At 43.6% G+C, this 27,911-nt stretch overlaps 1 protein-coding gene across 1 annotated transcript in view; it reads left to right on the plus strand.

Annotated features, from left to right (window-relative positions):
- The window catches only part of adgrb3 (adhesion G protein-coupled receptor B3), a 223,785-nt gene extending 197,076 nt beyond the window's left edge, over positions 1-26,709 (plus strand). The window contains exons 20-32 of the mRNA XM_080781955.1: positions 2,092-2,242; positions 6,751-6,820; positions 7,958-8,024; positions 12,482-12,585; positions 14,451-14,549; positions 15,497-15,668; positions 15,985-16,080; positions 17,191-17,230; positions 20,683-20,979; positions 21,547-22,022; positions 22,781-22,816; positions 24,201-24,305; positions 26,285-26,709. Coding sequence (XP_080638081.1) covers positions 2,092-2,242; positions 6,751-6,820; positions 7,958-8,024; positions 12,482-12,585; positions 14,451-14,549; positions 15,497-15,668; positions 15,985-16,080; positions 17,191-17,230; positions 20,683-20,979; positions 21,547-22,022; positions 22,781-22,816; positions 24,201-24,305; positions 26,285-26,485 — 1,914 coding nt within the window. The 3' untranslated portion in view covers positions 26,486-26,709. The remainder of the gene's footprint in view (positions 1-2,091; positions 2,243-6,750; positions 6,821-7,957; positions 8,025-12,481; positions 12,586-14,450; positions 14,550-15,496; positions 15,669-15,984; positions 16,081-17,190; positions 17,231-20,682; positions 20,980-21,546; positions 22,023-22,780; positions 22,817-24,200; positions 24,306-26,284) is intronic.
- Positions 26,710-27,911: the final 1,202 nt, after the last annotated feature.

Below are 27,911 nucleotides of genomic sequence, written 5' to 3' on the forward strand. Positions count from 1 at the left end.
AAAAATAGCAGACCTACAAGCTCGTAGCGCGCCACTCGGTGGCGCGCTATGAGCTTGTAGATCTGCTGTTTTTCAATAGCTAAAGCATAACATGATGCTAAACACCAAAACAGGTTCCCGGTCAGAATGGGTTAATTTCCAATACTTTTTCTTCCAGTCCACTACATTTTTCAGGGGGAAATATTGTACTTTTACTGAACTACGTTTACTTGAAAACGTAAAGTTAGTTTATAGATTTTGATTGTTATTACAAAAAACATACATTAGCAGCCACTTCAGCCCTATATATAATTTACATTTCGACCATTTGAAAATAGCCCATCTAACAAGCTCACAATGTGTCACGATGCGACCATTGTGAGCTTGTAGATCTGCTATTTTCAATAGATTTTTATACATTTGAAAACTTGAAATGGGACACTTTTACTTTAGGTGCTTTAAGTGCATTTTGATGCCAATACTTTTGTACTTTTACTCAAGTACATTTTGAATTCCAGACTTTTACATACTTGTAACGGAGTAGTTCTACATTGCAGTATTGATACCTTTACTTAAGTTAACCAATTGAGTACTTGTTCCACCACTGATCATTAGTATTCTTCTGCATATATGCATTGTGGTTTAACATTGACCTTTGTATTTTAAACTGCAGCTACAGTATTAAAGTGGTAATAACCTAATTCGTATATCATAACTAATGAAACGTTGAAGAAAAATCAGTTTGAGACAGACACACACACACACACACACACACACACACACACACACACACACACACACACACACACAAGTGATTCTTTCCTTTTCCATGTCACAGACAGTGCGCATTTAATTACTCAGCCTCTATGCAGTGAAATCCTGAGTGTAAATGTGATTCTGAGACCGTTCAAATGGAATGGAAATGGGCCCGTAAGGACCACTTGAGTGAATTAACACGCATAACGATCAGAATCTATGCATTCATAGATCGCCTGCGTTTCCATTCTCCTATTGATCCATCGATCCGGGAGCCCCCATGGGGGGTCCGTGAGGGAGTGCAAAACCATAAATAATATATTTTCACCATTATCTCACAGTATAGGCCTACTATAGAGTAGACAAGATGTAGAATCATTTCTCTTATATTCTTTGTTCAAGGTTTTGTTTTTGTGTGCTTTTCTGCCTTAAATGAATAGTACAGGGTGGAGAGACCATGAGTGGCATGCAGCAAATAATGCACCTGGCTCTGGAGTGTCAAACTGGGGTACCAGAGGTCATCGATACTGTATGTCCGTACTGTACACAGACTAAATGGAATGTGTCAGTGGCAAAGACAGAGCCTTGTCGTCCGTGGCAAATTTTAGATTTTCTTATTTTGATCATAATGCATAATCACTGAATCTCCAGGTTTTCTTCAGGATATGACACTGATTTACTGTGACACTATTAGGAGTCCACTAGTACTATAGTAGCCTGGAACTCACCTATGCTTTCTAGGGCATAGGCAGCTCCCGAAACTGTGTGCAGCTGCTGGACATGAGACTAATTAATTAGAGCGACAGAGAGAGAGAGGAGTGTTTACGTGTGCGTGTGTGCGTCAATTTAACAAAGGTGCAGACGATCAGAAATCAGCAGAGAGTGATCGACGTTTGCGCTACTCTATGCCAAATTGAAGTGGACTCGGACCCAGACGTTTTTTTTTTCCTCCCTGGAATTAAAAACGTCTGGGTTTCCGAGGCTAGTACTATAGTGGTTCTCAAACTTTTTGTTATTTCCAAGGACCCCATGAACTCTGAGAGTGTACAAATGGAACCATTGTTTCCTACACCTCTTCTTTCTGCCTCTTCTTTCTGAACCCTAACCCTGTGTGTTCTGCCTCCATGTCCCAACAGCTGGTCTGCACCATGAACACATGTAGCCTTCCTCCACTTGTTCTTCTAAACCCTAACCCTGTGCGTGCGTTCTGCCTCCATGTCTCGTCTTCTTCTAAACCCTAACCCTGTGCGTTCTGCCTCCATGTCTCGTCTTCTTCTAAACCCTAACCCTGTGCATTCTGCCTCCATGTCTCGTCTTCTTCTAAACCCTAACCCTGTGCGTTCTGTGTCTCAACAGCTGGTCTGCACCATGACCACGGCCTTCCTCCACTTCTTCTTCCTGGCGTCGTTCTGCTGGGTTCTGACCGAGGCCTGGCAGTCCTACATGGCCGTGACGGGGAAGGTCCGGACCCGGCTGATCCGCAAGCGCTTTCTCTGTCTCGGATGGGGTAAGACTTCAATCTGTGCAACTATAGTTTACTCTATAGTCAGTCAGTGATCTGGTAATATTTTCCGAATCCTCCCAGACATACAACACAAGCTATTATATTTAGTTTTCTGCCTCTAGGCCAAATGAAGCATAGTATGTATACCTGTGAGATGAGTGGGGCTTGAAATGTGTGTACAGTAGCTGAAGCGAAGACAATCGATATTTAAAATACAATGGTACATATCCCCACACTATCCCCGCTGCGCCTCTGCGTGGGAGGGGGGAGAAGATGTTAGACCGTGTGGAGCTCCCAGGGCGGGGAGACAGGTTTTAGAACAACACAATACTGCGTCATCAAAGTTGGCATGGCCTGTGGTGAGTTTATATACATTCAATGTGTCCTTATATTATTATCACGTTACCCAAATGCAGCTCAAGTGGAGTTAGGAGGTAGATAGATGCTGTATCTGTCGTTGGCAGAGATTCATTTCATACCAAGCAGCCATCAGGATACAAACAAATATAGGTTTTTGATTAATTTGATTTTGATTAATGTGGAGATAAAAACAATCTGAAGGATGGGATTTCCCTTCGCCCACTTAAACTCTGTACGTTGCTTTGTTGAGCGGTGTAGGCTACCCAATACATGCTCCTTTATTCCCTCTACACCAGATCTCTATAGACAAGGTTATTTATTAGGTTATTTATTAGTGTCCCCGAAGGGCAATTGGTTTTTACAGCAGGTCATAAGGCTTGAGACCGCCCTCTTCAAGAGGCAAGCAGAGGCAAGCAGACGATAGACATGCTGGACACGTCATGTTGCAATACTTTGTGAGCTTGTATATCGCTCCCTTTTCTCCGAATTTTCACACGCACAGAATTGGGATGCTAAAGGTTCACACGGTTAAAATCATCATTGATTTAACTTAACCTCTTTTGGCTTAATGCACACAACTTCTCATTCTCATATTTTGGTTTTCACTTTTCGTGTCACGATTGAGTCGTGTTCCCGGGCGAGGTTCTTTGCCGTGTAATGTTTATGCATTTTACCTTCAAACTCTCTGAGGGTTAGAGGGAATGGCCTCGTCTTGTCCAATGACCTTAGGTCTGATAAATAGGCTGCGAGCCACCCCGTTCGGATCACAGCAGAGCCTCATTCATCCAGAACCCTCGGGAACAAGAGGTCGTTCAGGAAATTCGATGTATCCGCGGCAACCAAATAAAATGTAATACACGTTTACCGAAACACGGACACGTCACTAATAAGCATAGTGTCGGTTTAATTTGCAATGCATGCGTACTTTAAGTTCTATCATGGGAAGGAATGCTCATAACTAACCATGTAACATGATCTATATCTGTGGGTTAGGCATATTGATGCAGCTCTCATTAGTTGCTTTGGAAGCCTGGGGCTGAAATAAACAACGTTGGTACTGTATGGTCAGACTGCGGGTACAGGCTTTTGTTCCGACATACTATTGATCCGAGACCTCAATCCCTAACCTAAACATAACCGCAAGCACGGGAGCAGCGCATGTCGGACCATCGCATCGAATGTCCCCGCGCTTCGGACCTTTGGTGTGTCGGAAAAGCGTGCGCACCCCCAGACTGCATGACGCTGTTAAAACATTAAAAATAAATGCTGCATTTCAACATACGGGTCAACATACGGGTCTAACACCCCCAACAGGGTTGGTGGGAAACCCCGGTATCGTTTAGCCAATTAGCCATATTATGCAAAGACAGGTGTGTTCTGTGTTGCTGCCTCCTCTCACAATACGTGTTGAAGCTCACATGGCCATACAGTACATATGTTAATACACACACACACACACACACACACACACACACACACACACACACACACACACACACACACACACACACACACACACACACACACACACACACACACACTATATAAGATAAAAACAAAATGCAATATTTGCCTCTGAGATGTAGTGTAACAGAATTTAAAATATTGGGGGGAAAAATCTAATTACTCAAGTAAAGTAAAGTACTTGAGTAAATGTATTAGTTACTTTGGAGTGGAAAGAAACCGTCCACCATTGCCTTGCACACAATACCTTCCACTTGTTCTCGCTGCCATTCTTTGTTATTGACAAAGTACATCACACTTGCTTGAGAACGCTTAATAAAAGAAAAGAAAAAAAGTGGAGAGAAATCAATTTCATTATGACAGCCCACACTCACTCTTCTTGTTACCTAGCAACAAACGAGGCTCTCTTAGTTATTTCGCAGTGTTACTATTTGCTGGAAAATATGTATACTGTGTATATACATGCATATACTGTACAGTATATTGTGCAATCATTCAACAATCAACAATCAATAAAATGAATCATGCAGCTGCAAACGTCAAAGCAAACCTTAACCCATTCTGAACGGGAACCCATTTCGGTGTTAGCATCATGACATGCTTTAGCTATTGAAAAATAGCAGATCTACAAGCTCATAGCGCGCCACCGAGTGGCGCGCTACGAGCTTGTAGGTCTGCTATTTTTGAAAAATCGAAGAACGACTGACATTTTTTAGAATCTGATCTCAGGTCAGAATGGGTTAACTACTCAGGCTCTATCTATACTGTATATGTTGGTACAGTAAGATGAAGCACGTGGGTGAAATCACCCCTCAACGACAGACACACTAGGGGGTGGAACATGCTGTGCACCTAAGATGCACAGCAGAGAATAATATGGCGGGTACATAAGCTCACAGTAGGAGCTACTTTCACTATTTTTCTTGCTCTATAATGGACATGGAAAGTACCTGCCGGGATCTGTTAAAGCCTGTCCTCTAGTGTCGAATATAACGACACGGTAAATTGCTCCATCTCTGTTCAAATTCAAGGATATAGCAGATGCCCTTTCAGAATGCACATCGTCCACGCGGAGACTAAAATCTGAATTGGCCTTTGCAGTGAGTTACGGTCCATTTTTGTCCATTTGTAGTGTACTGTGTACGCTCTCAGAGTTAAATTAGCACAGAGGAAGAAGCACTTTAGGGTGTAAATTCGAGTAATAGTTACAGTATAGTTAATTTCAAGGACCCCCAGTTTGATATGCATTAAGCCACACAGACCCCCGTTTAATGTATGTCTACAGTATGCATTTCTACAGTACATGTATGTGTACAAAAAAAAGCCTGGTGGTCCCGAAGGCTCGAACACAACGGTTGAAAGACCAGTGGCCTGCAGTATACAGTAACAGTATACAGTAACAGAGTATGCAGTGATTTATGTGATCATCTGAACAATATAGGAACCTTCACCCCTCTGCTGAGGTGAAGGTTTCAACAGCGAAAAAAGCAAAAAGAGATTTATTTAGTTTCCTGCGAATCAGATTCTATTAAACCGCATTCCTAGGTGGTTGAAATTCGATTAATTTTTATTTTATTTTTTTAAGATCTGTCTCAGTCTGGCCACCCTGGACACTGAAGCCTTGTGGTTGTAAATGCATCGTACAAGTACAACAACACAGCCTGTAATGTTAAGCATTACTCACGCCTGTGTTGTTACGCCGTTACCACGGCAACCCACGCAGAAAATAGACCCAGCGATGTGTGAATAATAATATACGATCTGAACGCTTGTAAATTACAGCGTTGACCGTCAGTCTTAAAGATTGCCTTTCGGAAACAAATGTTTTTGGTTTTATTTCTGCAGGCTGAACAAAGCCATAGGAAAGCCTCCAGGAAACGGCTTTCATCAAGTGGCAAAGTGTTAATATTCTGACTACACACTGCGTGTGCGTGCGTGCGTGCGTGCGTGCGACCGTGCGTGCGTGCATCACGGCTGGAATGCAACAATCCATAACACTGATCCATGCTGAAGAGGCCAAGAGCGAGAAAGTCTGGGCGAATCCACTGGTTGTGTACTAGATTTTAAGCATTGCTGCGATTTTGTCTGAGCAAAAGTGAAGTGCAGTCAGTGTCCATGCAGGCTGTAATAAAATGCATAATCCAACTGTATATTCTAATACAGCCTCGTTACCCAGGCTTTTATTTCTGCTCACATTGGGCTCAACAATAAAAGCCTGGGGGAACAAGACACATGTCCTGGTCTAGGAGTGGGAGTGAACTACAGTGCAGTGAACTACAGGGCAGTGAACTACAGTGCAGTGAACTACAGTGCAGTGAACTACAGTGCAAAGGGACGTCACTCCAAATGTGGTGACGTCAGTGTTGTCTGCCGTTTTCTACCAGGGAGGGGAGGGGCAGAGGCGGGCAAGGGTGGGCGCTCAGATCGATGAACCGATATATATCCGACACCGTGATCCGGGCGGCACCAGAACCACCAGAACCTCTATACCAGAAATCACGGCGGCTAGGCCAGGCTAATTACGTGACTGCGATTAATTAGACAAAAAGGAAATGGTGGTTTTCACTCACTCTGCTCACTCAGATACTAACTATTCTTTCTCTGTCTCTGTTTTCTCTTAAAGGTTTACCAGCCTTAGTGGTCGCCATTTCAAACTATTCCTTCTCTGTCTCTGTTTTCTCTTAAAGGTTTACCAGCCTTAGTGGTCGCCATCTCAATGGGATTCACCAAAGCAAAAGGCTACGGGACCCCACAGTAGTAAGTAATCTTAGTTTATATCATCACTGCATTCAGTATACCAGTGTTTCCCAAGCTTTATATCTGCGACCGGGTACCAGAATTGACCACTTATTTAATACCCTATTTAATCATGAATATTAGCAGATCTACAATGCTCTACAACAGAGGTTCCCAAACCATTTCATGCCAGGACCCCCAAATTTACACTAATTAGCCTTGCGGACCCCCATTTGAAAAGATATGCCAGATTTTTACGGCTCTAGCAGTGATTCTCAAACCGTTTAACACTAACTAACAATTCTGAGGTCATTTTGACCGTTTTTATTTTTTATTTTGAAGTTGACATCCATCATCATTTTCAAGGACCCCCAGTTTGACATGCATTAGTCTACGGACCCCCCCATTTAATGGCTTTTCTATCTCTGGGACCCCCAATTTATATTGTAAAAGCAATGTTAATTTAACTCTGAGTGTACAAATGGAACCAAATGGTTATAGAGCCATAAGGGTCCATTTGGTTCCAAACTATCATTTAGCTGGGGACCCCCTGGAACTCCCTCAAGGACCCCACTTTGGGAACTCACAACACGCCAAGATGCAACGTGTTCTGAGCTTGTAGATCTGCAATTTTCTACTATATATAGTTTTTTTTATTGTAGGAAACATAAAAAGGGACCTTTTCTTTATCCATAAACACTGCTAGTACGGTATACAGTGAATGAATGCAGTAGTAGACTCATGCCAATACCCATAGTACTGTGTGCGGTAAAAGTATCCTACAGTATACAAAGCTAAATTGTTGTGAACCTCATTCGTCAGCTAATTATGAATTACGTAGTTGAGGTAACGGGGGTACCTGACACAGCCCGACAAGAACTCAATCACTTTCTTTTTTAACAGCCAGGCGCCCAATTAGGTGCAGCCAATTCCCCGCACCCGCAGCACACACAGAGGAATAAACAATTATGCTTAAAACCTCTTTAGCATTATATTACCCTGTGCAGCTTTTTAGAAATAGATCCATGACAGTGACACATGTGCGACGGCTCCCTTGACATTTGAGGCAGAATGACATTGTGTACTTGTGTGTGTGTGTGTGTGTGCAGTTAATGACATGCCGGATGCTAATTTCGGCTTTCCTTTTTGCTCTCACAGCTGCTGGCTGTCTTTGGAAGGAGGTCTGCTTTATGCCTTTGTTGGACCGGCAGCCGCTGTTGTGCTGGTAAGGCTTCTCATTCTACAAATCTACATTCTACAAGGCTTCTCATTCTACAAATCTACATTCTACAAGGCTTCTCATTCTACAAGTCTACATTCTACAAGGCTTCTCATTCTACAAATGTCTTTAAATCCTGACAGTTTTATGAGAAACCTATGTTTCTATGTCAGTGGTCCACTGGTGCTCAGACGCTTTCATGTCATGGACCCCCAGAATGATGTGTATTTGGCTGCAGACAGCCATCTCTAAATATGTTGTCCCAGGGAAACCCAGAAGCTAATATTTCAGTTAAAAAAAGAATATACATTTCAAGATTAAAAAAAAATAGCAGATCATCAAGCTCATAGCGAGGCACTCGGTGCCGTGCTATGAGCTTGTAATGGTTAATGTGGTTACATTCTAAAGTAACACAGATCCGTTACAGGTCTAAATGGGCAGGTGGACAAAATGGTATAGTTGTGGCTGTAGCTCAGGAGGTAGAGCAAGTGGTCCAATGATACATGGGTCGGCGGTTTGAATCCCAGCTCCTCCTGTCTATATGTCGAAGTGTCCATGGGCAATAAGATACTGAACCCCACATTGCCTCCAGTGGTCGCCCCACTGTGTGAATGTGGGAAGTCAGGACGCTGGCATTGACTCAGTCTGTTCGCCGCTTCACCTCCTTTCTTTCAAGAAAGAAAGCTGTATATTTTTTACGATGAAAGGCTATACATAGTCAGCAAAGGAATAGTACATTTCAATCTAATACCTAATTGAGGTGTTCTTTTTAATCTGGTGAATAGCTAAGGATATTTATCAATTACTTCCTTATTTAATCACATCAATTAGACTGTGTATTTGAGTCACCCACATTATATTTACACCTCTCAATAAACAATACTCTCCCCATAGCCACCCACGAACACAACTGCACTACCTAAAATGCTTTCCCATGCTTTATATGAACGCACGTTCGTCCTGCACATTGCTGCCGTGTTCATCTCAAAACTGTGCTCCATTTCTCTGCTGTGCTGCTGTTCTGGGACAAGTAGACAGATGATGAATGTGGGTCAGACACGTGCTGTTTACAAGCCAACTCCAAGCCACAATGCGCCTGGAAACACCTCGCCTCCCAAGGAGGTGTGAAGCTTCATTTAAAACACCACCGCACGCGGCCTCCGCCACTCGCCAAGAGGAACAGATCTTTCCAGCCTGAAGATCTGTTCATTTTTGGCAAGCGACATAATCGTTGTGCTACAAACTATGCACTATAGGCTTAAGTGATGAGATTTCAGTCTATCCCTGACACTTCCTACAGGGTGTATACGCCTATATTTGTATGCACGTACAGTATGTGTTATCAAAACATGACATGGAAGCTCTAAATGGGATGAGAGATTGTTCACACGTATACACAAGTCAATTTCACCCAAAAAACCTGAACTGTGAACATTCAGTGGATTTTCTGTGGCCTGTTTTTGGCCTGAAAAAGTGCCCGTGTGTCGGGTCACATGATGTCACCATCCTCTATGCATCAGCCCCTGGGGGGAGCAGAGGCGATGATTGACAGACACAGCAAATCCACTGAATGTTCAAGGTTCAGGTTGTCTAAAAAAGTCTAAAAAAGAAAAAAAGAAAAAGAAAAAAGAATGCCATGAAAGCTTTAAATCAGTTTAGTCTCTTCCTGAATCTTTAGTCTGAACTAGACTACAGCAACACAAATTAATCTAAGTCAAAAGCACAGAACATACAGTATCTGCTACTCCAGTTCCATCATGGTTAGCTTTTAATCTAACAGGCTTAGTATTTATATCGATATGTTATTTTAGCTGGGCTAGATTACAGTGGTGGAAAAAGTACAAAAATATTTTACTTAAGTAGAAGTACTGATTCTCTACTTGAAAATTACTTAAGTAAAAGTACAAAGTACCCATTAAGAAAGTTACTTAAGTAAAAGTATAAAAGTACCTCAAATTAAATGTACTTAAGTACAAAAAGTACTCTGTGTAAAAATGTACTTAAGTATAAAAGTAAAAATTACAAAGTACAAGTAAAAAGTACAACATGCTTTTCAAAATGCCTACAAAGAAATGAAGTCCAAAAGTGGCTTTATTTCAACACTCGTCTCGAAACTGGCCATTCATTATCAATGGCATTTATATGTTTGTGTTGGGATAAACACTAGAAACTAAACTGGCCACTCATTATCATTACAAACAACTCAGGGTGCAAGCAAGCTCACACAAAAATATATTTCAGATTGGGGTCCACAGTAATTTAGGGGAGAATGGGGAGAGCCATTGCAATTTGCAAAACAGACATTATAATTTCGTGAATTCACGCATTATAATTAGCCCTTCACTAATTAAGCCCCACCCACTCCACTTTGCAGGGCAAACTGTCTCCCATTGAGATGCATGTAAATGTGTATTACATTATTGGGGGATAAAGTTGAAACCGATATCAACTTTAACGACCATCCCGTTCGACAGACATGCAATGCACGGTAAAGACTAGGCCTACAGTGATTATTATTGCAATCACCTGGATGGGTGAGTCGTGTAACATTCCTGACGTTAAGATGTGTATGTGAGTCCCATACACATGCGCTGCATCTGCTGGTTATTGCAGTTCTGTTTTCGTCACATAATGTGACGAAAACAGAACTGCAATAACCAGCAGATGCAGCGCACGTCAGACACACACACACACACACACACACACACACACACACGCACACACGCACACACGCACACACGCACACACGCACACACACACACACACACACACACACACAGCGCGGCTCGCTGTTATTTATTCACCGCACCAGAGAGAGACAGAGAGAGAGAGAGAGAGAGAGAGACGGGCGCTTCTTGTCCAGCTTTTTCAACGCACCGCACCACCATGCTTCTGTGTGAATGTGAACGAATGAGTGAGGCGATGACTTTATAAACTTTATGTGGAAAATGCGGAGATTGCGCATATTTCGCGTGGAAATGTGTAGCGAGTAACGAAAGGTGTCCAATTTTAATGTAGCGGATTAAAAGTACGATTTTTTACTTGTAAATGTAACGAAGTAAAAGTAAAAATACAGAAAAATAAAAATAGTAAATAAAAGTACAAATTCTCAAAATGTGTACTTAAGTACAGTAACGAAGTAATTGTACTTCGTTATTTTCCACCACTGCTAGATTAGTTTGAGTCCCATTGAAAGAAAGGTGTAGGAAGGATCCCAGCGTCGTTGAAAGCACAGCACATCCTCAACCTGCCTCAGCTCTCCGTTAGCGCCAGGCACTGATAATAGTCTGATAATAGTCTGATGATAGTCACAGCACATTCTCAACCTGCCTCAGCTCTCCGTTAGCGCCAGGCACTGATAATAGTCTGATAATAGTCTGATGATAGTCACAGCACATCCTCAACCTGCCTCAGCTCTCCGTTAGCTCCAGGCACTGATAATAGTCTGATAATAGTCAGTCACAGCACATCCTCAACCTGCCTCAGCTCTCCGTTAGCGCCAGGCACTGATAATAGTCTGATAATACTGTAGTCTGATAATAGTCTGATAATAGTCACAGCACATCCTCAACCTGCCTCAGCTCTCCGTTAGCGCCAGGCACTGATAATAGTCTGATAATACTGTAGTCTGATAATAGTCTGATAATAGTCACAGCACATCCTCAACCTGCCTCAGCTCTCCGTTAGCGCCAGGCACTGATAATAGTCTGATAATACTGTAGTCTGATAATAGTCTGATAATAGTCACAGCACATCCTCAACCTGCCTCAGCTCTCCGTTAGCGCCAGGCACTGATAATAGTCTCCAAAAAGGTCTCCAACCTGTCTCAGCTCTCCGTTATAGCACCAGGCACTGATAATAGTGTCCAAAAAGGTGCCTTTGAAAAAAAAGACGAGTGATTCTTGTCGGCCAGATCTTCCCCAAAGGCTGCCATGTTGGCCTTATTGCACGGCGCCTCATCCATCCATGGACGAGGCTACAATCTGGAAGATCGTCTATTTTCAAATGGCCAAAATATATATATATATATAGGGCTGAAGTGTTTAATGTATGTTTTGTAGTAATACTCAAAGTAACTAGTAACAAAACTTTTCAAATAAATGTAGTGGAGTAAAAGTACAATATTTGCCTCTGAGATGTAGTGGAATAGAAGTGAAAACACTGGGAAGTGGAAATACTCAAGTAAAGTACAAATACGTCAACATTGTACACTGCCCTATAATGTACTCAAGTTACTTTACACCACGGTTGTACACTGCCCTAATGTACTCAAGTTACTTTACTGTACTCAAGTTACTTTACACCACGGGGAAACGGAGGAACGAGTCTCTGCAAACAAAATGACCTGGATTATTTCCCTGCGAGGACCGTCTCAGCCCAAGGTCTTTATAAATAGCCCAGGCTGTGTGTGTGTATAGCCGTGTGATTGCAAACACTAAATGCTGTTTGTGTTCCACCGACAGGTCAACATGGTGATCGGCATCCTGGTCTTCAATAAGCTGGTGTCCAGGGACGGCATTCTGGACAAGAAGCTGAAGCACCGTGCCGGCTACGAGCCACAACACAGGTTAGCACTGCTGGTTTTTACCCCCCCTAAATGTTTAGCTCCACGATTGTTGTAACCCCATTTTCTTTCACCCAGTGTCAATTACCTAATGGCTAATGCAGTGGTTTCCAACCTTTCAACAACCATTATTTATTCTGCATTTGAGATGAGATTTAGCCTCTCAGATCTAGATATCGTAAAAGTTTGTCCACAATTCCATGGTATACCATAGGAGATATAACAGGAAAAGGTTGATCAGAATAGCCATTCTTTGGCTATACGAAACGGCATGAAAGAGACCTCCAAAGATACACCCCCCCCCCCCCCTTTTCTAGAGTTTAGTTAGATTTGATCAACATTTTGGGAAGAATTCTGGGCTGCGACTGAAAAATTGGTCCCGACCCATTGTTTGAGTAACAGCGCCTCACTAAATCACATCCTTTTCTTTTCCCCACCCCCCCCGTATGGAAATCTAGACCCCCTTCTTCTGGCGGTGGAGTGAAAATTAGAGGCAGATAAACATAAAGAGGTCAGATCTCTCATGGGAATGATCTGGCATCGTCTCTTCTTGGCAGAATCAGACCAAGACGCACATCCTTTAAACAGCCACATATCCGACTACGCCTGATATGGTGATGAGGGAGGGGGGGGATTTAGGCTACTGTATGTTCAGGCTGGCAGCCCCAAATCCAATTTCTGGCCAGCTCTGCCCGTCTCAAAAATCTGATTTCTAAAAGATGTATCTTGGTCTGCACGCTCTAAGCCACACTCAAGTCGGATATCCAACTGTCCCAAAATGCCACTGGCAATGCGGCAGACACTGTAAACCATGTTAACCTGAGAAACTGTACGATAAAGGGAGTGTGTTTATGGGAGAAATATGGAGAAAATATCTGCTGTGGCTGGCGGCACAGAACATTGTTTTATATATCCTTCCCCTAAAACATCCGGGACGACGCTACACCAAACTATTCTTCCTTCTGGCTCCCAAACTGTGGAACAAACTCTGTGGAACAAACTCTGTGGAACAGACGCATCACCATTATGACTGCGTGGCTTCAATGTGCGGTTAGGGTTAGGTACAGGGTCAGTAATGTGGTTAGGGTTAGGGAAAGGGTCAGTAACGTGGTGAGTCAGAATGGCGATGTGTTGGAATAGCGGGTTTCAGAATGCCGGTGTGTAACCCTCCTAATCTTCTAGCCTTAATCTGAAGACTCATGCACCTCTTCAGACTCCACATTAGCCCGTAGCACTTGCCCTAGCCTTGACAACCTTGAAGGCTTATGCAAAGGTTAAAATGTAATTTAGCATGATAGGCAGGCTGGTGGTTTTGGAACCCCTTCAAGGACCCCTAGGGGTCACCAATGATGTAGACAGATGGCAGGTTATTTTGTAGACCTGGCATCCTATAGTGTGTATACTGTAGTTTCAATGTACACATTATAGATGTTAGGGCCGATTCATACTCCTATTTTAGAGCTGAATAAAAGTCGGTTCGGCTCTGTACAATGTAACGTCATTTGAGGTTCGGGGGGGCGGGTACCGTCCTAAAGTCGTCTCTTCGGTGCTACTGAACACTTCTGACGAGCCAAAATCTTTTCGGCACTACAGCGCCGAAACAGCTGTAAAATAGGAGTATGAATCGGCCCTTAGACTGATGATTTGTTCTGGGTTTATCTATGATCCTAGATTACTGTCTCTATGCATTTGATTACCTTGTGTTGACCTTGCTTACTGTAAATCGCTCTGGATTAAGAGCGAACTGCTAAATGCCTAAATTGTACATTTTGTGGCCTTTTGTAAGGCCTTGACGTCAGTAGGACGACGGCGGTAACAGTCAGTAAACTAGGAACTGTTTGTCATGTTGTCGTTTCTGTGTCCCACAGACAGATGAGCGAGCCGCACACAGGATTAACGCTCAAGTGTGCCAAATGTGGTGTTGTATCAACAACTGCTTTGTCAGCGACTACAGCGAGCAATGCAATGTAAGTGCCAAGCGTCAATGTCTGCGAATCAATAACACCACGGCGATACTGCACCGCACGGGGTGTGTGAGTGTCTGTCCACGTGCACTAACATGATACCTCAGCGCTTTCTGAAGCCAGGGTACGTTAGGCAGGCAGGCTGTATACTGTAGAGCAATTTTTTTTGCTCAAGTCAACCCCTGTAAATTACTTTTCCATCCACGGCACTGCTAAATCACAGATCATTTTCAGAATCTTACATCATATTGCGGTACGTATGTAAATATGCAAGTCATTCCCCACAAGATACAGTATGTATGTCACAGAGGAAACTTGAGAGAATATCTGTTACATTATAGAGGGTATATGCACGTGACATCGTCATCATACCAGCAAGTTATGCGAGAACGCCTACTAAGTGGCAAATAACTACTTTCTGGCCTTGGCAGTCCATACTGTACATCAAACAAAAGTCCCATTCACCAAAAATAGCCGATCTACAAGCTCACAACGCATGTTGTGATACGTTGTGTGAGCTGGTAGATCTGCTATTTTTGGTGAAGAAAGTTGGTGTAGATGAAAACAATAACAATGCAACTCGGGTCCGTTTTACCAAGTGCAGAGGGTCTACTATAAGTGATTGAACTGAAGTGATGGTGATTAATTACAAATATTATTATTACTAGTAGTAGTACTACTATTGTAAGGCATCCCTATAGATTTGCGTCGAGGCACCCTAGGGTGCTACGACACCCACTCTGAGTTACAGAGACATGGCTACACTATCTGAATGTGTCACAGTGAAAATGCCCCCGGGGGTATTTTGGTAGAAGTGATGATGTGATACAACAGGGTTGAGAGACGCACTAGACCTTGACCTTTAGTATGTATTTCTGTCTCCTTTTATGTTGTACTTTCCCTCCTTTCATCTCTCTCTCTCTATGTTTATTTATGTCTCTCTCCCTCAGGGCCTCCCTGTGGAGTTCGTGCGTCGTCCTACCTCTGTTGGCGTTGACCTGGATGTCTGCGGTCCTCGCCATGACGGACAAGCGCTCCATTCTCTTTCAGATCCTTTTCGCCGTCTTCGACTCCCTGCAGGGTTTCGTCATCGTGATGGTCCACTGTATCCTGAGGAGAGAGGTACAGTACCCAGTCTGAGTGATATACATCCAGGATTATATAGCTTCCAACTAATTATTCTGACATCCAGCAAGTCTTTGGCGCCAATGTACTGTACACTCCCTTATCAAAACACACCGTGTACATGCAGTATAGTGTTTATATGTATATGAATCATATCGGAACACATTTCTAGTTTTGCATTAAACCAAATTTATATATAGGGCATACAAGTTGTACCGTCCCTGTGCTCATAGTACCGTCCCTGTGCTCATAGTACCGTCCCTGTGCTCATAGTACCGTCCCTGTGCTCATAGTACCGTCCCTGTGCTCGTAGGTACAAGACGCTTTCAGATGTCGGCTCAGAAACTGTCAAGACCCAATCAGCGGTGACGCGACAGGAACCTTCCCCAACGGCCACGCTCAGATTATGGTAAGCAGAGTCACCCCCCCCATGCAAGCATTATTAGATCAGCTTTCATTTAAAAAATAAAAAAAGACCCACAGCACTGTGTAGTGTTCTGTTACACGGTTATTTATGATAACCACACACAGCTTTTTGTTCTCCCACAACCTTAATTTAACTTGTGCACCTAATGTGATTTTTCATTCTTTTATTATTCCGTTTAATATCTCCTCTCCTGGATAGGGTATTGTGTCCCACGGGCTTATCTTTTCCCCCAAAAATAATCCGTCGGTGCAAACCGCAATTACACGCAGGGTAGACGACTTGGCCCTCCGACAAATGGGCCGACATCCATTTTATTCGGTTCTCGTACGCAGCCCCAAGTCCCCCGTCTCCGTTTGGTGCAGCGCATTGTTCGTGTTTTTGACGTGCATCTTTCTCATTTCCCGTTATCCCCCTCAGGGGGTTTGAGGCCTCGCCTACGACCGCCCACCCCACCCCACCCCCCACCACCCACCCACCCGTATAACAGTATCGCGTGCCCAAAAAAGAGCCGATCTACAAGCTCAGAACGTGCTGCGGCCTCGACGCGTTCGGAGCTTGTAGATCGGCACGTTTTCTTCTTTTGGCCATGCAAAGGGCCGTGGCACACCGAAACATAAACGGGGCTTTAATAGAGCAGTGTTCCCCGGCTGACCTTTGAAATGGGACACACATCTCTTCCATCTAGCACAACACCAGCGGCACATCATGGCTATGATCTGCCATTAGTATTCTAATATCCCTCAGATTTAAATCATTTTCACAGTACTGGAAATGGTGTCAGAGGACGCCGGTTCAATACAGTCATTAGCAACGGAGAAGCGCCCAAATGCTTTCCAGACGAGCAGGCCTTATTTATTTTTTAACTGCAAGCATTTTTTTATTTTTTTTGCATGGGTGTCTAATTAGCAGAGACGAACGAATGGACCTGTAGCTTTTGCATTTGCCCAGTCAAGCACTTACATTATCAAAAGCACTTACTGTAATGCTGGCTTCTGTTTTGTTTTTTTACTGATGCCTCATATGTTACAGTACTACAGCATAGATGATGTTATTTGGAGCAGCGTTAACCATTTGTCCGTCTTGTACCAACAGACCGACTTCGAGAAGGATGTGGACATCGCCTGTCGATCAGGTAAGGGCCGTAATGGTCTCCTGCTAACGAGGTCATTAGTGTGCAGCTGCCTCTAAAAGCCTGCGACAGGTTTCAGTGTAGGGTAGGCCTCGTATGCATAGACCCCAGGGGACCCCCACAATGGGACGATAAGAGGGTTCACAATGATACATAATAATTAATAATTATAATAATATATAATGCTTTTCTTAGTAGTCAATTTACAAAACAAATCAAAGAGTTAGCAGGGAAAGCACGGACATGTTTTATTCTCTCTGCTATCGTAGCAGAGCGAATAAATGTCTGCCTAAAGCGATGACTGGGGTGGCAGTGATTTTCCTTATTTGCGTCATATGGCATTGTTGAAGTTTAAATAGAATTCAGTAGAGGTGTGCATTGGCACTGCCCTCACAATTCAATTCGATTACGATGCACAAGATAATGTTTCGGATCAATCTACGATCGTTGCAACACATCACACTTTTGTATAGCGGTATTATACTGCACAACACATACAAACACATTAATAACACATATAACACATTATACAAACACATTTTTCATCAGTCAGATATACTGAACATATTTTATTTGGAAAAATATTATTGTGACCGAAGGTCGCAGTTAACTATATGGAATCGTGCGTTTAGTTGTTTGTCCGTCAGTGTATCACTCAAAACCCCCATACATGGAGAAAGCCATAGTAAATGTGACCTTCTGTCGCAATTAGGCCCATATATGGAGATCCCTGATGTCATCAATATCAGTATATAGCCTATGGATGTCAGAACCTTTTCTGACATTCCATAATTGATCCTTCTCCATCCATCCTTCCTCTTCGATGTCTCCCAATTAAGGCTAATTGTTCTGGAATAATGTACTAAACTAACGACTGGTGTATTGACATGTTAACAGCCCATGTTCTGGAATAATGTACTAAACTAATGACCAGACCATGAACATATTCACTATTCTTATTACAATCTCTGTAGGTAATTTCTTCTTTCTTTATCGCTGTGCCAACGTGCTGCAGGTACTGACCAATTAGTCCACGATTAGTTTTTTTAAATGGAGATCACCCTTTAGTCTAGCGTCTGGGCTGTCTCCTTTTTTTGACCGTCTGGAGGTGTGGATTTCCACAGTGGATGCACTTCAGGCAAAATAATTAATTTGTTTGGGCTAAAATAATTCTTAGAGGTTGATATCAAGGACAGGAAAAGCCCACAGGTTATACTTTACAAGCCATCTCACTCTCTATGTGGTGTAAAGTAACTACGTACGTTTTCTCAAGTACTGTACAGTATTTTGAGGATATATATATATTTTTGGATGAGAGGTGGATGAGAGCTGCGATGAGACACATTTTTTAAATCCTTGTATACATTTGAAAACATGTGAAATGGGACATAATTAGACTTTTCTACTTTTGGTACATTTTGATACCAATGCTTTGATTGGACAAATTGCAGATCTACTTAAGTCACAGCGCGTCACAACACTATTTTTTGCGCATTTCTTGGGTGGGGAGAAAATTTATGCAAATGCTTGCCTATCATGACATGCCCAAGGATAGGGCTGTTAAACATCATATTATACTGTGTATTGTTGCCATCCAGGAGAAACAACATCACATCTCCAGATTTAAACTTTTCGTTTTGTTTTAGGTGTTTAAGTAGGAATAAAGAGCCAATCTACAAGATACAAATTACAACCAATTCAAAGTACCGTATTAAGAGCTTGTGACCAAATAAATAATAACTATATTTGATAAGACTCGAAAACTAAATCCCATGTTCTGGAAGTAACAGCTTTGGATGCAGGAGATAAGAGCTTTTCACCCAACCACGCCGTGTACAACAGTATAATGTATTTTTAGTTCAGACCTCTCATTTCCACTACGTATAAATTGTGCATCTCTTTCCCCCGTGGACACGCATCGTCTCTCTCTCCCGGGTCTTCCAGGCTACTGTACGTACATGCAGCAAATTAAGCAGGAACAAAAAGAAACGCTTAGATTTTTTTTATCTCATGTTTTTTTCCCGTGTATAGTCTTGTGTGAGCCCTTTTTTGTAAATTGCTCCCTCCTGGTTCAAGGCTTCAATGATGATGAGAATGCCCTCGAAAAACAAATCAACAGTGGAGGTTCTTCTCCTGATCAGAGAGGCGGAGGCGGGCGGCGTCCTTGTTTTCCTCTACAAGGTGACCCTTAACATGCAGGACACTAGTGAGACGTGGTGTAGCGTTTTCACAGAGAGGTTCTAGGGAGTGAAAATTACTCCCCAAGTGCAGATTTCGTCTGCATGTATTTACCAACTTTCAAGTCTCCATTCCTAGTAAAAACGGACCCGAGTTACGACCGTACTCGGTAGTGCCGTTTCTTCTCATCTACACCAAAATCTTTGACAAAGAATCACACCTGTGTGAACTGAGTGGTGCAACTCCCACCCCCCCACCTCTCTCTCTCTCTCTCTCTCTCTCTCATTAGCAGGCAACAGTGCAGCACTATCCCTCTCTCCGTTTATGGCACAACAGTGCCCCTACTGGTACTCATAGTCATATACTGGTGCTCATTAACCAACACATAGGCACATAGGTGAACACAGGCATAGGTGAACACGGAGTCACGGACATTGCTGTTCCTTGGAGTGGTTGCACCACTCAAAAATAGCAGATCTGAAAGCTTTCGATGTTGTGAGCATGTCATGTCATTGTAGGCGAAGATTCGTACAAAATAATGCCGATCAAAAGCACGCAATGCGCTGCGACGCAACACGTTGCGACCTCGTAGATTGGCTATTTCCGAGAATTCTCTCTTAAACAGGGTGTCAATTGTACTACACTAACTACAGTATATGCACCGTTTAATATTCACCACGTGTTCTCTGCAGTCACGTTTTAAAAATATACAGTAAAAACAGAAAATCCAATTTGAGAAATGTCCATTCAATCTGAGTGCATATTGACTCAACTTATCTGTGTATTTGTCCATGTGGTGTTGCAGCTCAGAGACAGTATCCTCGCTATGAAAGTATTATCTGAGTACAGTGGTTCACAGAGTGGGGTCTGGGGCCACACAGGGGTCCCTGAGGAGGTTCCAGGGGGTCCCCCCAGCAAAATGACTTCATACAGCATCAGTTTAACCACTTTAACCCTAAATACTTAGGCTTCAATAGCCGATTTATAAGATAACGACACGTTATTAACTAGTAGATCTGCCATTTCCAAGAAATCTTGAAAAGTATGTTATTTTTTGGAATAGTTTAGAAACATTTTAACAACAAAAATCATGTATGGGGGTCCCTGGCACAAGAAGAAAAATAAATCAGGTCCGCACACTGGAATAAGCTCCAAATGTTAAACATTTATATAAGGTTTCTTACACCATAGTGGTGGACACGACCCTTCAGATGGGGGATGGGAGGGGGGTCCACAGCCTAAATATTCACAGTGTGATTCTTTCCCCCTCTGCACAGCGCTCCACAAAGACATGGGCTCGTGCCGCGCGGCCACCATCACCGGCACGCTCTCCCGCATCTCCCTGAACGACGAGGAGGACGAGAAGGCGCCCGAGGGGGGCGGCGGCCTCAACTACGCCACGCTGCCCGGCAACATCATGTCCAAGGTCCTCATCCAGCAGCCCGGGGCGCTGCACATGCCCCTGGGAGGAGGAGGAGGCGTGCACGGAGACATGGGCGACGGAAACGCAGACATGCGCCGCACCGTCTACCTGTGCACGGACGACGCCATGCGCCAGAGCGAGCAGGACATCGGTAAGGAAGGCCACGCCCCTTTTGACTTAATCCCCCACGATCGCAATCGTGAGAGGATCGCAGGTCTTTTGTGTAATTGTTAGAATCCTTTCCACGGGATGGGGGCACAGTGCTGTAGCGATATCGCCTCACAACTAGAAGGTCCTGGAAGGTTCGATTCCCACCAGGGATGCTGTAGGCGTTTTCAGTCATCAGGGCCATTCTGTGTGGAGTTTGCATGTTCTCCCCGTGTCCCCCTAGGGTAGGTACTCTCACAAAAAAAACATGCAGTAATCCTGGCCTCCCCCTGGCCAGCCGAGCCCCTGATGGAGGGGAAAGGAACTGGTTGGAATAACGTGTTCCTTCCACGCGCTACGTCCAACCAGGGAAACTCCTCCCTGTCAGGTGAAAAGAAGCGGCCTGCTCGTGCGTTGAAAGGAAGCTCTCCCCAGGTTGGCAGAGGGAGAGTAGAAACCAGGATTACAGCTTAGGCACCGGGTGAAAAATGAGTTACAGAAATAGCGGGATAAAAAAATAAAAATGTAAAAATAAATCATATGACGTCTGACCGTTTGGTCCAACCCTCAGACATGGGCGTCGGCCACCACCACGACATGGAGGGGGGCCACATGGGGGGCCCCCAGGGCCACCTGGGGCCGGGCCAGCAGATGATGGAGACGGACTACATCGTCATGCCGCGCCAGGCCGCGGGCGGCAGCGTGCCCACGCTGTTGAAGGACGACGGCGGCGGCGGCACGCTGCCCCACCACCACGAGAGGCTGATGTCTCACTACAAGCTGAGTCCAGACTACGGCCTGGGGGGCCCGGTGGGGGTGGGGGGCAGCATGGTGGACCACATGAACCTCAGTGCCGCCGCGGACCACCAGCAGTACGGCGGCGGCAGCGGGCCCCTCCCGCCGGGGGAGCAGCACCAGCTGGGCCAGACAACGCTGCCCTTCGAGCCGCGCACGGCCGTCAAGAACTTCCTGGCCGAGATGGAGGGAGACGGCTCGGGGCTGGCCAGGAGCGACACGGGCTCCACCATATCTATGAGCTCCTTGGAGGTAAAGAGAGCAGGGTTCATTTGGTTCATACATGGGCGACTAGCGGCCCCGGGGGGCCATATGGGGCCCTCACCTTCACTTAGAGGCACTGCAGCAGGGTTCATTCTGTTCATACATGGGCGACTAGCGGCCCCGGGGGGCCATATGGGGCCCTCACCTTCACTTAGAGGCACTGCAGCAGGGTTCATTCTGTTCATACATGGGCGACTAGCGGCCCCGGGGGGCCATATGGGGCCCTCACCTTCACTTAATGCGGCCCTCAGGTCTGAATCTTCATTTCGTTTCACTTCATTATTCAGACTGAAAGCCCTCCCCACGGCAGCAGTTTCTAGCAGTAATACTAAACAATTTCAGTTGACTAAATTGAACTAAAACTATTTGTCACTGTCAAAATTAACACTGCTACAGTCAGTAGTCAGTCATTCTCAAGAATTTTACATTTCAAAGACTCATAGTTTTAATATGTTTTTTTTAGGCCCTTATGCCATTCTTGACTTTGCTTTGATTTTGATGCTGTTTTATGTTTTTAGCTTTTCTTGTTCTGTAAAGCACTGTGTGCTGCATTCTTTGTCATGAAAGATGCTCTATAAATAATGTTCATCATTATTATTATAAATAGGGATGTTGAAAATCAATTGTGTCATATTGTTAACAATTTGGATTGATTATTTATGCACTGCACGATACTGAATACTCTCAAAGTCTAATATAATATCATGATTCTTTTTTCTCTCCTTTTTTCCCCTTCTTTTTTACAGAGAAGGAAGTCACGGTACTCTGACCTGGACTTTGAAGTAAGTTGACCGTTTGGTCTCGTCACGTTTGTTCATCTCTGCATCTCTAGCTTTTTTTTTACCGCTGTCGAGTGACATTCCGTTGCGTTTGTGTTTGCCATTTGATTTACCACTACCACTACTGTTGTGGCACTTAAGCTTATTGGAGTTACTTCTCACATCATCTTAACCAAACAAAAAATGTATGTTTGTGCTGTGTATAGTCAAGGTAAAAGCAAGGTTATCAACTGACAAACAAGGCAGCAGTTCTCACATCCATGTTTTGTGTTATTCCTCTCCATCTCCTACACATTCACCCAATGAATGCTTTTTAAAAGAAAAGTCATTTGCACATTTCACATCAGATTTTTCCAAGTGTCTCTTAAACAATACTTATATTGGCTTGCAACCCGAGGAAATAGATACGTAACCAACCGCCCTGTCTACAGGTTTGAGCAATACCTTTTGCATTCAAGGCTTTTCTGCACATGTAATACAAATTGAAAAAAAATAAAGGAAACATGTTAAACGAAGCGATGATGCGGCAGCCGTTGTGTGTAGGATGCATCGCCTTGGGTTTGTTTCAGGTTCACAGGTTCGCACGATAGCAATGTTTTACTCGCTAGCGTGACATGATATTGCCGCCAGCAACCTAAATCATCATTGAATGCCGGCATGCAAAAATATCAGTGTTCACACATGGCACCGAAATGTACATTTCTCATCATTTCAGTAATATACCAACATTGTTTTTTATGAAGCATCTTGTTCATAAAACAACAAGTTTGTTTCATAGGATTCATGTATCCTTATGAAAAAGACCGTCATGACTCACTGTCATGACAATACTGGTATAAAAACACTGTGTACTGTACATACTGTACATGTACTGTACATGTACTGTACATGTCGTGATGACAATGCAGGGATTTCGACTACTGTAGGTAGGGTGACGTGATATTGCTGGTATGAAAGACTATATCAGTAAATTGCCAGCATTTCAAGCAAGTGTGAACAGGGCTGAGTGCAACACTAAGGCCAGACCATCATTGTTTTCCATCTCCATGGATAATATGATAACGATGGACTGACTTTATGCAATAAATAATGCCGAATTCAAGCACTCTAGAGTCCAGAGTAGACACATTATGGCAGAGAAGTCTTAGTGAATTGTGGCTTGTTTTTATTATGCTAGTGTTTCCTTTATTTTAGAAGGTATTTGTAACATATGCAGAAAAACATTACATTGATTTTCTGGCCCACTATTAAAATGTGGCCTGTACTAATATGACAAAGACACTTTCAAATATAAAACAGAATAGCTGTAGGGGGTGGAGAGACGAAAAAGATGCATTGATTTGCATTATTTGGCTGTGAATACAAGACAAACCCCTTGCCATTGCAGAAAGTCATGCACACCAGGAAAAGACACATGGAGCTGTTCCAGGAACTGAATCAGAAATTTCAAACCCTGGACCGATTTCGAGACATACCAAATATGGGCAGCATGGTGAGTAACAGGAAACCCCCAAAAAAGATGGGGAGGGGGGGGGAAGGGGGTGGCTCAATAGAGAGAGAGAACCACCATCTCTATCCAAACATTCTGTTTTTCGATCGCCAGCACAGGATACGTAGTGTGTGATTGTGCAAATGAGCGGTTATCCGGCTAATGTATTCATGTGGAAGAGGGGCCTCCTATACCTACTTGGCTTGCCAACAGCTGGCAGGGGCGGAGGGCTGCCTCCCCCCCCCCCCCCCCCCTCCTAAAGCAGTCGAATCGTTTTTCTCCACAAGGCCAGAATTAGGGGAAGGAGGGAGGGCGATGGCTGTGTTTCGTAATCCGGCTGCAATAGAGTGCATCCATTTCCAAAACGCAAGCAAGGCCATGAATGCACTTTTATTTACATTGCACATTTATCTACCCCCAGCAAACCCATCATTATTCCATTAATGCATGGCCGATTCTTTAATCTATCAACATCTATAGACATAATTGCCTCGAGTTTTGCTATTTATTCACTTAAGTGCGTGTGTGCGTGTGTGCGTGTGTGTGTGTGTGTGTGTGTGTGTGTGTGCATGTGCGCGTGTGTGTGTGTGTGTCTGTGTGTGTGTGTGTGTGTGCGCGCTCGCGTGTGTGCGTGTGTGTGTGTGTGTGTGTGTGTGTGTGTGGGGGGGGGGGTTGGGGGGAGTCTTTTGTTTGTGAATTATGCTCACTGGAGTAGGTATTGAAAGTGCTGTTTTGAAGTGCAATTGTTTCCAATTCTAACCCGCCGGCTTTCGACACGAGAACCGTCCAAAACAACTCTCGCTTTCGCTTTCTCTCTCTCTCTCGCTTTCTCTCTCTCTCTCTCTCTCCACACTTAACCAGAGATCTAGATAATGGCCATGGATGGTCGACATTTATCCACAGAAATGGCCTCTGTGTTGTGTAATGCACCAATTGGCTGTTGACCAAACATAGCTACACCATTGTGTGTGTGTGTGTGTGTGTGTGTGTGTGTGTGTGTGTGTGTGTGTGTGTGTGTGTGTGTGTGTGTGTGTGTGTGTGTGTGTGTGTGTGTGTGTGCACGTGCGCGTATAGGCGCTGTCAGCTAAACAACAGCAGCCTTTCCCACTGCATGTAATCCTCTTTCACTCACATTTCAATCACCCCCACAGCACAATGTAATTTGCTGCTTGTTGCTTAGTTACCACTGCAAGGACTTTTGTACAGAAAACGATAACCACATCCTGAACACCAATCCCCCCCCCCCCCCCCCCAAATGAATCTACTGCAGAGCTGGCTGCAGACAACATTAGTAACCATTGTGTAGAGTAGACTGACTGGCAGCAGTCTCTCTCTCTCTCTCTCTCTCTCTCTCTCTCTTTCTATCTCTCGTTCCATTGTGACTGTCAATAACAACAAATTCAAGATTACAAAAGGGCTTCACAGCTGGAGCCCACAGTCGACCGGAGTCGCTGGGCTTCAAGGGAAGCATTATCCACTTCAAACTCTGTGAGAATAGTGTGTCGTCCACTTAAACAAAAGTAAATAAATCAATATCCGTTTATTCCGTTATTTGATAGTTCTTCCGACATTGTTGTTTCGCCGACAATGACAACCTGCTCCGTTTCAACACCGGGGGGGGGGGGCTTTTTACACTGAGAGTGTACAAAGGGTCCATTTGCACGTTCTCAGAGTTAATTAAATAGCAGCGTATGAGCTTGTAGATCTGCTATTTTTGAAGAATCGTGAAAAGTGACATGAAAGTGTTGGAGAACGACTGACATAGAAAAACATAGCTTTTTCAAGAAAACAGTCGGGATTTAGAAGACATTTGTAGAATCGTTCCCAGGTCAAAATGGGTTAAAGGAATTTCGAACCATAGGCCTGATAATATCAAACCGTCGCGTCCTTGAATGAATGAAAGTAAAAGGTTGAGAATGTTTTATTCTAGCTCTCGACAATGCTATCCTGTCTGTCTCTATAATCACTGTCTCTGATCACAGGACAAGGCAATGATGATGCAACAAAACAAGAATCCATGGGAGAGCTACAACCCAGCCTGTGAGTACCAGAACTACGCCACTATGAATGTACTAGAATCTGACCCACACAAGGACTCGTTGGAGATGACTCCCGCAGAGTGGGAGAAGTGTGTCAACCTCCCCCTAGACGTCCAGGAGGGAGACTTCCAGACGGAGGTCTAAAAAGACCTCCGTTTTTTTGGAACTAAAATCTAGGGGGGGACAAAAAATGCAAACCAGGAAAAAAAAAAAACCCGAAGGAGAGCGAGGATGTATTTTGCACTGAAGAAAAGAACAAACAAGAAAAACAACACAAAAAACAACAAAAAAGAAAAGAAAAAAAAGCGACAGACTTTTCTAACAGCCTTGGCATACATATCTGGATAATAGGAGTATGGCAGGGACAACATGTGCCAATACGATACGAAGGACATATAAACGCGAGGTCACAGCGAGCGACTGAGGGACAAAAGGGGTGGGGGGGTTTGGGGGGGGAAACAAACATCAGTGTTACTTTTTGTATTCTCACTAGTGTAGTGTGAGGCCTGGTGTATATTTACCATCATGTGTTTCAAAGATATCTGTTGAGAAATTGGCTATGACAAAAACAAAGTACTCTCTCTATCTCTCTCTCTAGACGACACCTCAAAACAAACTATATAAATGACACGTCATGACGTGGTATCCCCAAGCTTCGTCGGGTTCAGTTTTGATTTCATAAAAACTGGACCCGGAAGCACAATGTATATATTTATGCAGGTTTTTAAAAAGTTTATAACAGTCTGTTTGGCCATTACTACACTTTTTACTTTATAATATAAAAACATGGGAGTCAAAGAGGATTTTTTCTGTCATATTAAAATGAATGTTTGTCAAGCTACATTCTTCATTGCTTTAAATGCAATAAAGATAATACTCACTTTTATATAAATAATATATTTCACAACTTTAATACTGCAGAATTATGCTTGAAGGATCCCAGCAAGCTCTCTCATCTGCAGCTCTGTATAAAATATTTAAAAACAAAATGTTGTATGGTGTAAATAAACTTTTGTCTACATATGTTTTACTTGTGCCAATTTATTTTAATGAAAAGAAGAGAAAAAAAAAATGCCAACCTGATCAAAAGTTATAGCGAAAAATGTTAACATTTGAAAAGGAATGTAAATAAAAGAGGAAATATGTTCGTACTGCTTCAGGGGTTGTGTCGAGTTTATGTGGTCTGCTGTTGTGATATTGCATTGCTCTTTACTAACAAATCAACTTGCCCACATAACGCAATTGTTACGCATAACGTAAAAGGTTAAAGCTACATTCTGGCAGTTGTTCGTCCGTTGTCTCCCTCTAGTGATGGAGAGAGGTCATTTCAAGGATGTCTAAACTACAATAAAGATGGCGGCGCTTCTAGTTATACTTTTGAGTATCGACATTGACAACCGGAAACCTTTTAGGGCCGATTCATACTCCTATTTTAGAGCCGAATAAAAGTCGGTTCGGCGCTGTAGAGCCTACAATGTGACGTCATTTTAGGTTCGGGGGGGTGGGTACCGTCCTAAAGTCGACTCTTCGGTGCTACTGAAAATTTCTGACAAGCCGAAATCATTTCGGC

This window comes from Protomyctophum bolini (genome assembly GCF_963924005.1).
Source record: "Protomyctophum bolini genome assembly, chromosome: 14".
In the NCBI taxonomy this organism is placed as follows: domain Eukaryota; kingdom Metazoa; phylum Chordata; class Actinopteri; order Myctophiformes; family Myctophidae; genus Protomyctophum; species Protomyctophum bolini.